Consider the following 15,809-nt stretch of genomic DNA (forward strand, 5'->3'; position numbering starts at 1 on the left):
ATTGCGTTTGACAAGAATAATTGCTGATTTGGTCATCTGCTATTGAATTTTTACTATCTGAATTTCTAAAACTGCACCTTCATCCAAAAGTGGATTTCAGAGTAGTAGTAACAACACTTGCAGAAGCAAATGTAAGATTATCCATTTAAACTCTATTTTAAAAAACCAAGGAAACCAGATTTTTAACTCAGCCCCAGCCAGGTATGCACATATAATCTATTTATTATCTCTGATCATTTATATCTCCATGCTGTAAATAGCTATAAAATTCAGAAGGTCAGTAGCTCAAATAATCAGACCACATCTGGAGGGCACCAGGTTAGGGGGAAACTAGTATATAGCACACTGTTCTACTAAGCTAGACAGGCCTGCTGTCTATCCCAGCAAGGCTATGTTTATGCTGCTGCCCACATACCAATTGTCCTTGAGTTCTGCAAAACAGGAATTAAAGTTCACAGAAGAATTGCAATGGTGATAACCAAGCTGGCTGTAAAAAAAAATTCACAGGCCGGATTAGCATTGTGAGGGAGTAACACTACACTTATATACGAAGCATATTTCATCTGGCAAACTTACAACAAACAAACTCAAGCCCCAGCAATTTTGTTTTGATGGCAGGATTTTTTTTCCAGGCACTTATGTCAGCTTTGGACAAAACAGGTCAAAGTCACTAGCAGGAATGCAGAAGGCAATAAATATTCTCAAAACAGCTCGCCTAAGCTGAAATCCACTTTCATTGGAGAAAGTGAACTCTATTAGTAAAACTCAAAAAGAAAAGGAAAAAAAACCCTCCTTTTCTTGCAGAACTTCTCATTGCGTCTTATAGAAAAGAAAGGTTAAAAATACGTTTTTCAAAGGTGTTCTTTCTTCACACTCCCCAATTAAAAACTGCAAACAAGGGTCACATTTTAGTCTAAATATTTCCACACAAGGTCTCTTTTTTCCGTTCCTGTCCTTCCCTCAGAAATACGTGGCCTACAGGCTAGAATTTCATAACATGCTGGCAAGCCACTGGGAAGAGCTGAAAGATACTGTTGTCTGGCCTGCTCATTATTAAAAGCATGATTCTGCCCACCACCCTGCTCCTCTATTATGAATATCTGAAAGCTACCAAATGTTAACATTTCCACCCTGACTCTCCCCTCACACCCACTCCCTGCCATAAGCAACTGCAGAAATGCAACGTTGTTCACATTTGCCACAATGCAAAAATACAGGAGAAAGGTTGGCTTTACAGCTCAATAAAATCAAATGAGGGGGGATTGGAGCAACATTAACCCCACTTGCTTGCCTTTCCCCCTCCCAGAGATACTCATTTTCTGGCAATACCAGTGTACCTGCAGAAAATATCTAGATATTGGGTAACATAGACCTAGCAAAGCAACAGACAAGTCAAAACCAACATCATAATCAGAAAAAGGATTAGGGAACACAGAATTCAAATCAAAACCACAGAAAACTAGCAGCAGTCTGGTTCAAAAACTGCAGGTGCTGCAGAAGGCGGTGGGTGGCCCAGCTTTTGGCTCCCAGTACCTTACTAGGCTATGTTCAAGGTGTATAAAGCCATAAACAGCTTAGGACCAGGTTACCTGAAGGACCGCCATGTCCCTTAGACACCAGCCAGATCGTGGCCATCATCTGGAGAAGCCCTCCTGATTATCCCGCAGTCGTCCAATATTTGTTTAGTTTCCACACAAGCTAATGTTTTTGGCGTAGTGGCACCAATACTTTGGAACATTGTTGCCATCGAAAGCAGACGAGCACCTACAATTTTGATATTTCCTCACCTGTTTTGTGAGGCATTTTCAGAGAACTAATTTAGTTCTGCAATGGTCATCTGTTCTGCATTTTATGATTTTATATAGCTTTAATGCTGTTATTGTACTGCTGTTAGATGGATGGATAGATAGATAGATAGATAGATAGATAGATAGATAGATAGATGATAGATGATTGATAGATAGATAGATAGATAGATAGATAGATAGATAGATAGAGATAGATAGATAGATAGATAGATAGATAGATAGATAGATAGACAGACAGACAGACAGACAGACAGACAGACAGACAGACAGATGATATGAGAGAGAGAGAGGAGAGAGGAAAGAGAGAGGGAGGGACAGAGAGAGAGAGAGAAGGAGGGAGAGAGAGGGTGTTGCCAGTTTAGAAATACTCTTATGAATAAATAAAATTAAGTGGGCGAACATTAGATATTTTTGCACCCAAGGCAAGAAAGCTATCAAAATGACAGGACTTCCATACCCAGTAGGGTGCCCACTTAAGAATCTGTTACCAAAAGCATAATTTTCATGCGAAAGCTGGCCCTGCACTTTTCTACAGGAAATAAAGTCAGCTAGGAGAGGAGAGGTCTTCTGTAGGAAGGGCTGCTCCTGTACACTAGCTGCCCTACTCCATGGCTCTCACTTCCTTCTCTCCCCCCCCCCTTTCCCAAATATTTGACAGGTTAAGGGAACTGAATGAAACAAATGAAGTACCTTTGTGCAAATCTACCTACATTAACATCAAAATGCATCCCAAATAAGGTTTGGAGTTTTCTTGTCGCAAAATCTGATGTAGCTTTGCTCATTATACCTTTAAAAGCTTGCCGTGGAAAAATGTAGGTCAGGAGCCCCTGCAGAAGACACCGCAAATGCAAATCACACTGGCACATCTGTGCTAAATTCAGACACACAAAAACAAAAAAGCTGTGCTAACATCTTCAGAGAGGTGTTACTTTAGAGGCCTGTACAGTGACACACAGCTAAGCAGCACAAATGCGGAGAAGGTTAAGGCTGGCTGGGAACTTCTCACCTGACCTAACCTCTGTCTCCCCCATGCGAAGATTTACTCATGCCACAAAAGTGGGAAAAGCGAAAATAGCTTAAGTCAACAAGGCAAACCTTGACTTTCTAACCTGATTATTGACAAACATTATTTTTCACTCCTTAAAATATTCATATATAAACAAAAGCAACACAGCCCATAGCGGCTGTGTTGAAGAAGAAGAAGAAGAAGAGTTTGGATTTGATACCCCGCCTTTCACTCCCTTTAAGGAGTCTCAAAGCGGCTAACATTCTCCTTTCCCTTCCTCCCCCACAACAAACACTCTGTGAGGTGAGTGGGGCTGAGAGACTTCGAAGAAGTGTGACTGGCCCAAGGTCACCCAGCAGCTGCATGTGGAGGAGCGGAGACGCGAACCCGGTTACCCAGATTATGTGACTACCACTCTTAACCACTACACCACACTGGCTCTGTTGCTTGGTCATATTAACATATCTGACCCACAAACTACTGAGCTTTAGTGGTATCACACCTGTTGGTTTTGTATCAGGAGGGACTAGAGAAAATCTGATTTACCCCATTACACAGACTTTCACTGGTCAATCTCCAAAGTCTCTTCTGATTGTTCCAACAGGGAGCTCCAATTTTTAATTCCCAGGGCAAAATACCTAAATGTATCTATTTCACGTTAACATGCTTCCCTCCCATGCCATTCAACAAATTTATGTGTTTTATATTCTGTAACTTGGTTCCCCCCGCCCGCCCCGCCCCCGTTAGCAGACCTTAAATAAATTACATTTATTTATATGACAACTGTTGGCAAATGGGGCTACAAGACTTTTGAGACTGGAGTCCAACTGAAGGGCAACTGGAATAGTGGGCCTTTGCCATGTCCTATTAGATTGTGATACTTTGGAATAAGGAGAGTGCTATAAAAGAGCATCCATTCAAACTTACACAACAAGTCCTATTCAGCTGTCAACATTGATTCTACTTTCCTTCCTAGGTCTCATCAAGTTCATATATCATATAGCTTGCTTTAGCGGAAGAACACGTCAACACTGTCCATTTCACATTATCATCATCAAGCTAATTCCATGTTTCCTTTCCTCCACTGAACTTCAACAGAACAAGAAGCATGCTTCAGAAAGCATGTCTGCTTCTTAAAGCAGCTGAATGATGATTGCTACATACGAGTAATTTTAACAGACACCCCACTTTAAACTAAGTTCAAGCCATCCGTTCCACCCCTCAATTATACAAAGTAAAATAAACCTCCAGCAATGCCCCGTAGCAAACAATGCAGATGTCAATCTGCTTCTGTCTGTATTTACGTTCTCCGCCAACCCCCCCCCCCCCGCCGTTCATGGGGCATTAGTAGCATCTCGTGTTGCAGAGAACAAATTCATCATCAGAATCCAGAATCGGGGGGGGGGGGGGAGAGGGAAAAGCATTTGTTATTACTATTTATCCACTTGATCCTCTCTGTCCCGTGTCCCAGATCCTCTCTGCATTCCTACATTACCAAAGTATGATGAGATGAGGCCACAGGGGAGTGAAAAACATGGCTGTGAGAGCCATCTTGGGGAACGGTGCATAGCTTATGCACAACTATAGCACAGTATCGCCAGCTGCATCGGTAGGTGCAGGCACAGAACAGCCCTGACCCAACTGTGGTGTGGTTAAGGGAGAACGTAGTGTAAAAAAAGAAAGGGTGCATGTTACTAAGTTGAAAGTGATGGGAAAGGGCAAGCAAAGACTGGCATGAGGGTATGTGCGGGCAAGCTAAAGAAAATGACAAGAGCCTGAGAAGAACCAGAATACTTTCAGAGAAGGCCAAAGAGGAAAGAAGTTAATTAGGATTGCCATAACCAAAGTCTTTTTATCCCAGGTCTCCACAGAAATATCCAAAGCACCAAAATAATAAGGAGCATGTGGGAAGGGGGAAAGATATGATTTGGAGAAAATGCTGTTATCAAATTATGTAGATTTACATGTATGTGATATTTTCAAAGGTGTGGCTCTAGAAATGAATTCAGTAGAACTATAAATTTCAGAGTGCTTTCTCTTCTCTTCTGCATTTGTCCTCGCAACCACCCTCTGTGTGATAGGCTACAATTAATCCAAGGAATTTGAAATAATTCTCCCAGCTCTGTTTTATCATCAGCTGCTGCTTTTCATTTCCTGCCAGTCTCTTTCAAACAGTATCTCTCTAATGCACTCTTTCCCGCCAGCTTTATCAGAAGTGTTGAATTAAGAGCACAGTTGTACCTTGGTTGTCGAACGGCACCTGTTCCGGAACTCGGCTCGACTTCCAGAACGTTCGGAAACCAAAGTGCGGCTTCTGATTAGCTGCAGGAAGCCAACTGGAAGCCGTGTCGGACGTTCAGTTTGGCGTTTGGGAGCCAAAACATTTTGACTCGCAAGGAGTTTGGGATCCAAGATATGACTGTAGTTTATAGTGATACACTTCTAAGGACCGCTTCACAAGGTAATTTGGGGCAGCTAAAATGCATAGGTTGTATCCAATGAAGCCATCCAATTTGAGTAAAGACTTCTGGTTGTGCAACAGAACTTCCCTTCCCTCTCCTCTCCTGCCACACTCCCTGTAAATCTGCCTTGGTGGAGAACAGGGGGAAGTACTGCTGTGCAAATGGAAGTCCTTGCACAAATGGAACAATTTCGTTTTCTACAACACCACTATTTTAATTTTGCATCATTTAGTTAAACACAGAATCCAAATATTAGTCAGTATTAACCCTCCTCCGCTTCAGATATTCCTTACACCCTCTGTCACTGTCACAGATTAGGATAAACATGGAGAGATGTCTATGGCTACCTCTCTTCAGCCTTCAGGGTTGAACATCCTCCAAAGATTTTCTCAACTCAAGAGAGGAGAGCCCCCGTTTCCAATTTATGATAGAAGGGGCTACTTATAATGTTCTTTGTTATCAGAATATCTTTTAACTATGATACCATCTCCAAATCATGCTCCCCTCATAATGACTATTTAAGGCTTCGCTGAAACTACCCACATGTGAACTATTTGCTAACAACTGTAGCACTTGCCACCAGGAGTTAGATAACCAAGAAGTTATATATAGGGCCCATATGGCAGTGACCAATACTTAAAGATCCACATCCTGTTATCTCTCCACTGAGGTAACAATGAACAACAACCAGCCCCAAAGTTACACTTTTTTCCACCTGTTATGTTCTTTCTGAACTACTCTTGGGCTTATGATGTAACTGGTTAGCTCCATGTTGAAAGCCATTCACAGCAGCTTTCCCCATGTCCACTTTCTCTCCAGATAACACTAGACTACAACTTCCATCATTCCTTGACCACTGACCATACTGGCAGAAGCTGATGGGAGTTAGAATCCAACAACATTTAGAGGGCACCAACGTGGGCAAGGCTGGCTTAAACCTTTGGCCAGATAACCATCATCTTCTGATGGGTGAAAAGTAGGGTATGTGAAATGTAGACAAATGCAATCTAGAACCCCATTTGACCTGGGACTGTACTGCTGATGTGCAGAAGTCAGGCCACGGCTCCTGCTAATGAAACCATTTCAGACAATATCTCAGATAAAACAAACTGACACTCAAGAAGATTCAGCTGTGAGTTTCAAGTATTTAGTCAACATTAAATGGGGTAATAGCTCAGTGGTAGAAGGCAGAAAGCTTTGAAGGCAGAAAGCCTTGGGTCTAAGCCCCAATATTTCCAGTTAAAATAAACTGCAGTAGGGATGGGAAAGACCTGCAGAAGGCCTTGAAGAATGCTGATTAGGATAGAATACCCTTTGCCAACCTGGTGCCCTCCAGATGTTTTGGACTACAACTCCCATCATTCCTAGTCAATATAACTGATGGGAATTGTAATCCAAAACACCTGGGGGACACCAAGCTGGCGAATGCTGGGTTAGGATGATTATACCAAGCTGCCACTAAAAATAGCTGGCCCTTCCATAATGTGTAGCCCAATTAAAGCAGTGTCTAAAAACCCCACCATGTAATAACACCAGGAAAAGGACCACAGCAAGTTATTCTGCACATTCTAGAAGGGGGTGGGGTGAGAGAGTGTGACACAGGGCTGATGTTCCTGTATTTCTTGCATTATTAAATTATGCCCTCATGCATAGGCTCTTTCCAAGTCGATTTTCCTACAAGTATTGCTGTTTGTTGCAGCAACAGGGTATCTCTAAAGGAGCTTGAAAATCCAGCAAATATTCACCATTTCAAGCAAGGACCCTGAGTCAAACCAGTAATGAAGATCCTGTTTTTATTCCCATCAGTAACAAGTGGGGGGTGGTGTATTTTTCTTTTTAATTTATTTTGAGTTCTGCAGTGTGGGTTGCATACATTTTCAGAAATGAAACGCCACAAAATTACAAACTTGCTGTTACATCGGCTACAGATCACCAAGAAATGCACGGGGTCAAGAGGATTTGCAAGCTATAAAGCTAAGAGTGATGTCTCTGTTCCATAACTGTTGACAGAAGCCTGCGTGAACGAACCAGCCAGAGTTGAAGCAACATTTGACCTTAGCAATCCCATCTCTGCACATCAGTCTTACCTTATAATTGCTGGAATTTACCCACGAGGTAGCAAGGCCATCAACCATTTTATCCAGCATGGTCTGATCATGTTCCAGATCGGCAGATTTCTGTTTATCTGAGAAATAGTCTATCAGTTCTTGGCCAACCTGAAGTCTCTTCCCAACATCCTTCTGAAGAACCTGGACCAAGCAACCCTCCATGGTGGGCTCCATGTTGTGCTAGGAAAACAGCACAGCCAGTGGAGAAGCTAGAGGGCAGCAGGTTTGAAAAGTCCTGCTGCAGATGTCTCCTCTAGGTCGCCTCTTTGTTCGATGAAGGTTACCAAGGGCCTGGATTTCAAAGACGTGATTCTGGGAATGGCAACAATGCACCATGTGTGTCTGAAGAGCAGCTGGCAGGTTATTAAAAGTTCAATTCAAAATAACTAGTAATAGATAAATAAAGCTGGGAGCGGACCAGCCGTGCTGTAGGACCAGGTCTGTGATGCTTCTCTGTTCAGCAGTCCATCCTGAAAGAAAATTTTAAAAGAGGGAAAAATTAGAGGCAAACTAGGAAGAAAGCAAACAGCCAAACAGCATAAAGTCCCAGCTGAGATACTTAAAGCTGTCATGTTGTGTGTGCGTGTTTTAAAAAAAGTAGTAATTTATCTATCTGTTCCCTTGCAACCATTCCTTGCAACTATTCTCATGTCTTACATAGCACTGCAGTCTGCCCCAAAGAAGAAAAAGGAGCTAATCCTGTTATACGGGGCATCAACTGCTAAGGAAAAAAAACCACGTAAACAAAAAATAAACCCACATTTTGTTCAACAACAAAAATGCAGTCAACAAATTATAATATGGATTTCTGGCTGTCAACTGTATGGAGAGACGGATACTTTGCCATGGGTGCTGTCTGCTGAAATCAGACACGACCAAAAGAAAGAGAAAAAACGCTGGAGAAAGAACCACAGAAGCAGTCGCCTCCTGTTCTGTCTGTGCGCGCATCAGACACACAGAGCAAGTGACAGCAAGGTTTTGCATATTGGTGATAGCACAGGGCAAGTCTGGATGAGAAAGCAAGTCTGGATGACTCCCGGAAGCCAGCTTCATGTTTTTAGCAGCAACTTTGAGAAATATACCGCACTGTCAAGAGTTTCACCATACAATCCTCCAGAATGCTACCCATATCCTGGCCTCCGCATCCCAATAAAATTATTCATGTAAGAATTACCACAACATAACCTCTATGTTTGAATGCACTAACTGTGCAGCCTTGTACAGGGTTACTCAGAAGTGTACCTCGCAGATTTCAATGAGACTTATTCCCAGGTTAGTATATATACCAGGAATGGGGAAACTGTGTTCCTTCAGATGCTGTTGGGACTCTTTAGTCCCTTCAGCTCCAGCCAGCATGGCCAACAATCAGGGATGATGGGAGATGGAGTCCAGCAATGACAGGGGCCAGAGGTTCCCTCTCCTTGGTGTATACAACTGCAACCTTAAAACTGCTACCAAAGATACCGTATTTTTCGTCCTATAAGGCGCACCGGCCCATAGGACGCACCTCATTATTTTTTTTGGGGGGGGGGAATGAATTTAAAAAAATTATTTCCCCCCCCCAGCCCTGGCTGCCGCCCCAAGCCTTGCGCTCACCTGCCCGAAGCAGGGGAAGCCCTCCGGAGGGCTTCCCCTGCTTCGGGCGAGCGTCAGCAAGCCTCGCGCGCCCGGCAGGAGGTCCCGCCGGGTGCGCGAGGCTTGCAGACACTCGCCCGAAGCAGGGGGAGCCCTCCCGAGGGACCTCCTGCCGGGTGCGCGAGGCTTGCAGACACTCGCCCGAAGCAGGGGCAGCCCTCCGGAGGGCTCCCCGTGCTTCGGGCGACAGGCTGCCGCCCCAAGCCTCGCGCACCCGGTGGGACCTCCTGCCGGGAGCGCGAGGCTTGCGGACACTCGCGGGGGCTGCAGGCTGCTGCCCGCAAGCCTTGTGAGCCCGCGGGTACTCCCACTGGGCTTGCAAGGCTTGCGGATAGCTTCCTGAAGCCTGGAGAGCGAGAGGGGTCGGTGCGCACTGATGCCTCTCGCTCTCCAGGCTTCAGCGAAAGCCTGCATTCGCCCCATAAGACGCACCCCAATTTCCCCTTCATTTTTGGAGGGGAAAAAGTGCGTCTTATGGGGCGAAAAATACGGTAGTGGTCATGCATATTGCCAAAGTGTCCTAAGAAATCTGGTATCTGCAAGGTCTCCACTGATGCCAGATGGAGGTTCATTATACAGTGGTGCCTCGGGTTACATACGCTTCAGGTTACAGACTCTGCTAACCCAGAAATAGTACCTCAAGTTAAGAACTTTGCTTCAGGATGAGAACAGAAATCGTGCTCCGTCAGCGCAGCAGCAGTGGGAGACCCCATTAGCTAAAGTGGTGCTTCAGGTTAAGAACAGTTTCAGGTTAAGAAAGGACCTCCGGAACGAATTAAGTACTTAACCCGAGGTACCACTGTATATATTTTAGGTGCCAGGCAAAAATGTTCCTCTTCAACCAGGCCTTTAAAATGTGTCTGTGGGAAGGGGTGATTATTGTTTTGCTGTTTTGTTTTAATTATTTACTTGTTCTTATCCTGTATTTTATTCTGTGAACTGCCCTGGGACCTTAGGGTAAATGGCAGGTAATTAATATATTATTATAAATTATAAGCATGACTATTATTATTAATATTATAATTATTATGCATCTGTTTCTAACACGGCCTTGTATTAAAGTATCAGCCTGGCAGGTATAGGGAAAAGGAATTCCATGCAAGCAAGTTAACAGGCTGGTTGAAGCAAGGCAGAGCACTTCATTCCTCCTCTGCCCCTAACACAGAAATGCAGTCCCTCCTCTAAGTCTCAGTGTCTTCAAAAACTCCTGTGTTTTCAAACAGGACTTTTAAAGAGAAGCAGAGGAAGCACATACTGGAGCCCCCCCCCCCCCCCCGTGACAATGCTGCCAACTCTTCTGTATCACTTTACCAGCAGCTGCAGGCTCTATGTTCCCTTCCCCCTCCATAATGAAATGAATCTTTGCTCACACATATTCCAATACAGTACATACACACACACACACACACACACACTCTCCCTCCATTAATTCTGGCAGACACACACTCCTCGCTTCACCACCACAACCCCCACAGCCCTTTCACTTCAGTCTCTCATGTGGCCCTGCTTATGCGGCTAGAAAAGTACCACTTGCATGGTTTTTAAAAAAATGGAGCGGAGGAGTCTCCACATCCTAAAAACTATTATTTGCAGGTGCCTTTTAATGTAAAGAAAAATAAGCTGCCTAATGATAACATCTGAAGCTCCTGGATGTATAGAAAGTAGGGCATACTTGAAGGAAAACAGGTCAAGCTCAGTTCAAAAGAGAAGGGCGGCCGGCGGGGGGGGGGGGGGGCGTGTTAATCAGACAGCTGTAAAGCACATCTCTTGCCAAGTAAACAATCAGGGCAAACCTACAGGCATCACCCAGTACAAAAACAATACAGTACAATAATACATCCTAATTGACTTTTATCTGAAGAGCAGAGTGTCAGTAAAGTGTCTTTCCTCACAGACTGTATTTCTAGGTCATCATTGCTGCAGTTCTCTTTTCCTTTTTTTAAATAAAGAGCCCCGACCGTCAGTGAAATGACAAAACTTCTCCAGCAGTCAGGGCCTGTATGTTGTCTATTCAAAACAGCCTTCCCTGCCCTGGTGAGTTCCAAATGTGTGGGGACTTATAACTCTTGTCATCCCTGATCATTGGCCATGCTGGCTAGAGCTGATGGGAGCTGCAGTCCAAAGTATCTGGAACGCCCCAGGTTCGGGAAGGCTGGACTTTAAGATAATTTATACCCTTCTCCATAAACAATTGGCTCACTAAAAAGACTGTTTCTTTAAAGAATATCGACTCTGCACAAACGTCCCTCGCTGAATCCTAAGACACAAAACGAAGTCCCAGAGCACTAGACAAGTGGGCAAAAACATCAAAATGGTGGTGGGTGAGTGTATCAGTACTCCACACAGGGATGATGCAGATGTTACTTGTGGGTTATAAGAGTTCGGGAAATGTAACTTGAAGGGTAAAGGGCTTTCTTATTAGAAAAAATGAGGCTCATAATACAGCCATTAGGCCAGCCATCCCTAACATGGTGTCCTCCAGAAAATCTGGACTACAACTCCCATCAGCCCCAGCCAGTCTCATTCACTGTGTTAAGGTTGTACAACAGGCTTAGATAAAACTTTAAAGTTCAACGCAGCCACCCTTATCTAGATATTAACACTATGGGTCAGGGATGGATAACTTGTAGTCCTCCAGCTGCTGTTAAACTCCAAGTCATATCAGCTCTAGCCAGCAGGTCCAATTGTTAAGGATGATGGGAGCTGGAGTCGAATATCATATGGAGAAGACACAGGTTCCCCACCCCTGCCATAGACAAAATCCTCTGACAACCATAAATACACACACACACACACACACACACACACACACACACACAATTAAGAGAGAGGCAGAGAGGCAGGAATCTGCACAATATTAACCTAAGTAGTCATTTAGTGCAGGCTGCAAGATCAGCTATAGCACATTTCTGGAAGAATCCTTCAAATGCTAATCTTACCTACTAGTACAGATGGTTTGGGAAACAGCAATAATGGAAGAACAGACATTAATAGGAGGTCAAAGCACAGAAGACTAATTTATTAGTACATGATATGATTTGGTGACATAAACTAATGTGAGAGAGCATGCTCGATGCCAGATGCCGGCAAATCAATGGATGTGGATGATACAGACTTTTATAGAGGATCTCTTTGCTGATTTTGTGTTATGTTAGGTATACTGAGAGGACCACACTATTACTTTTAACAGAAAGAGGGTCATGTTGGCTTAAGTCAGCACATTATGTATTTTACTCTGGACCGTACTTTATGGACTTTACATGCCATGCCTGACTATTATTATTCACTGAGTTTAAAGTACCTATAATTATTCTAGTTGCTTTTGAAGACGGTTTACTGCCAAATGGCAGTGCTTTTGTAATTATATAAAACCAATAAAAAACTGTTGTTGTTTTAAAAAGACAACAGTCAATTGCGCAACTATAAATAAACAAAAAGAGCATCTCAAAGCCTACTGTCAACAGCTGGACCTCAAATATCTTAACCATTAATTTTGGCCTGCACCTTACATTATGAGGCTGTCCTGTGTATTACATCATCCAACTACCTGGATCCCTTTGATAGTCACCAGACCACAAACAAGGGCTTCGTGTCAAGGAAGAAACTGCCCCGGGAGCTATCCCTTCATTTCTCACAAGAACGTATGTTCAGGATGGTTGGGCCGATGTGAGAAAACCACCCCAATATCTATATCCACTGCTTCCGGAGAACAACTGGGCTGGTTTTCCCATCCTTCCTATCCCTTTATGACTTTGCACCAAATTAGCTGGAGGCTGCATGAATCCAGTGATTTGTTAGCTGAACACAGCAGTGTTTGTCTTCCTGAGAATTCAAACTGTGGAAAGAACCTTAAGAATAGCAAAGTAGATTATAGGAGTAGGTTTTAAGTGGCTGTGGCACAACCTATAACAGAGGAACCTCTTGAAGCAGAGAATGCTTGCAGGTGGGGGGGGGGTGGAGATGACCTGATGCAGATAAATGCTATATCCCAGGGGTTGTCAACATTGTGCCCTACAGATGTTGCCAGACTGCGTAATTCCTTCCCATTGGCTATGCTTGCTGGGGCTAATGGGAGCCGGGAATACACCATGTTGGCTACCCCTTGTCAATCAGATTTTGTCAGATTTTCAAGAGTCGGCCATGACACTCTGCCAATGGGTTATGCAACACTTCTGCAAAGATTCCCCCAAGAAGCAGGGGCAGGAGCTGGGGGACAATATCGGGTACTGTTCTGCATTTGTCCTTTAAAGCCTTACTGTGGACATCTAGGCCTAAAGCATCCTTGATTAATAAGAGCTCTTTGAAGAGCTCTCCAAGTAAAGCTGCTTGGGACCGTTTCAGTGACTCTAGCCAAAGGAGGTTCAACTAGAATCTCTCACTGTTTAGGACAGGACTTGAGTACAACCCTTGTATTGAGCTCATTAGGCCAATGGCCTTCCAGCTTCAGTTATTTTCTTTCGCCTATTCTGGTTACACAATAGCTTTTGTATCTGAGGACTCTTTCCAGGGGTACATTAAGTCTGAAATTTTGTCAACAAGAGACAGTAGCTCCGAGAAAGAAAGAGGGGGGTGGGAAAGGTAGGCCTTAAATTTTATGACAAGGTGCCATGCTATTTTCGGGGTGAAGAGAAATCTAACATAGCATGCTAGTTGTGTTGCCGGGGGGGTGTTTCCAATGCTTCTTCCTTTTTTACATTGATTGAGCGGGGGTGGCTAACCATTTTTTGGCCCAATAGCAAAAAACCTTCGCCAACTCTCTAGGGGCTGCAGGCCAGCAATGGGTACAGTCAAAAGTGGACATGACCACCCACATTCTCACATGATACTCAAAGATCTCTCTCTGTTCCCTGATCATCAATTAATAACTCTCATGACTGGAGAGGGAGCAATCTGGATCCCCATCAGAGTGCTGGGCTGGGAGGCTGAAACCTCTCCACACACCCCAGGACTGTATCCATTTTCTTTCATTCTTTAAGAATACTACAGTTCCCAGGATTCTTTGGGGGAAGCTGTGGGATGTAATCCACTGGGAGCAGTCAAATACAACATTCCTTGTTTTGCTAGAGTGGACATGCAAGGGAATGTTTGGTCCCTCCAGTTGAACTTCCTGTTACACCTGGTCTGGAGCATCCTTCCTTGCATGTGACTGGTAGGTGGGCGTGGCCTTTCCAGACCTGGTAAAAGGCCAAGTCATGCAGCCACCTCCCTCTCTTCAGTCTTCTCTTTCGTCCTGCGAACTTCCTGATTCACCTGGACTGGACTGATTCACCCCTAGGTTATCGCCCATATGGGCTAAACCTGTTTGCACATTTTTGTAACTTTAAGCCTAAAGCCTGCCTTTAGGGATCACACTGTGCTCTGCCTGATCGTGAGTAAAACTACTTTTTGTTACTTATGAATAAGACTGTTGTGTCTTTATTCTTTAAAGGAGGGGGTCAAAGGGGTCTTACCAGGAATAATAGAACATATCTCAATCTGGGCAAGCCAGGTTGAACTGTTTATTGTCTTAAGAGGCTCACACAAGTCTGCAACGAATTTTCTGCTATGTAAAGGGGGAATGCACTCTGCTAAGTGAAGAAACTTGCTAGCGCAAGTTAGGAAAGATATTAATAATCAATATATCAACATTCCCACAGAAGCCATGACTGTTTAAAGTGCTATGATACTGCTTTAAATGTATAGTGCAGATGGGCCCTGTTACTAAACAGGTCACCATCAAAGATGCTCAGTTTCCATGGGCTTTTCTACCACTGGCACCCGTCCCCCACTTGTTCACGATCGACTCATACGTGGTGGCGTATACGTGCAGCACCGGGAAATCAATAACTAATTCTAAGCTGGAATGGAGGAAGAGAGCTGGAAAGTCCTTGTGGCTCACAAGGAGCCCCTCCCCAGAGCCCGAAGAGGGCATCAGTGAGCCAAAAGTTCAGAAACAAAGACTCCAAGGGTTCAAAAAATGGCGCACAGGAGATTTCACTGCTATCGAGCTAGCCTGCTCAACATACAGCTGTTGGGCAGAAAGCTGTATGTACTGCAACAGGCTCCCCACTCACACATGCTTCACTTATGCACCTGGAGGCCCAGAACATAACCCCCGCGTAAGTGGGGAGTCACCAATATTTGGGAAGGAGCTGAGCTGGGCACTATGCCCCTCAGAGAAACACATGCACCACCCATTGCTGCACCCAATCAGTTTAATAATATTGTCATAGCAACAATAAGCAGACTGAGGAACGTAACTATTGTACATAATGGTTTTGGAGGTGGTGTGTTTTTTGTTTTTTTTCTACAAATCCTCCATAATGTCCCCCCCAAAAAAAAAACAATCCGAGAAGCAAACAAGAAAGACCAGAAGTTCAAGGACTGTAGTGCACACTTAATAGCCCCAAGGGTAGCACTGATAAAGGTATAATTAGCTGCTTAGTGCATAGGCTTCCTGGACCAAAGCACAGAGAATAGCAGGGGAAGCATCAAACCACTCAAAAAAGAAAGCAAGAAAAAGAACTCAGCATGCACATGCAAAAGTCCTTTCCCCATGGCGACCCCAGCTGTGATCCTGGATAAAATAAGCATCAAGGTTGGTTGGCAAGCTCTTCTATTTAGAATGTCAAACTTCATAGAGAATAGGATCAAACCAGGTTTGCCAAGAGTTCAATCCCCAAAAACATTTGCCTGCCAAAAATTGGAAACAAGGATTGGAAGCACAGACCTTCCTACTCAACACTTTTCTCTGAAATAACTTGCACTTAAAAACCGCGATATGAGCCCTAAGCCAGATGGACTATTATTG

General features: G+C 44.0%; 1 protein-coding gene across 7 annotated transcripts in view; it reads right to left on the reverse strand.

Moving 5' to 3' along the window:
- Nucleotides 1–15,809, reverse strand: part of CLASP1 (cytoplasmic linker associated protein 1) — a 170,786-nt gene that overhangs the window by 136,897 nt on the left and 18,080 nt on the right. For all 7 annotated transcript variants that reach the window (XM_081206379.1, XM_081206382.1, XM_081206381.1 and 4 more), the window contains exon 2: nt 7,364–7,854. In XM_081206379.1, the coding sequence (XP_081062505.1) occupies nt 7,364–7,558 (195 nt within the window). In that variant the 5' untranslated portion in view covers nt 7,559–7,854. The remainder of the gene's footprint in view (nt 1–7,363; nt 7,855–15,809) is intronic.

The sequence above is a fragment of the Podarcis bocagei genome, assembly GCF_964188305.1.
Source record: "Podarcis bocagei genome assembly, chromosome: 1".
Lineage (NCBI taxonomy): Eukaryota > Metazoa > Chordata > Lepidosauria > Squamata > Lacertidae > Podarcis > Podarcis bocagei.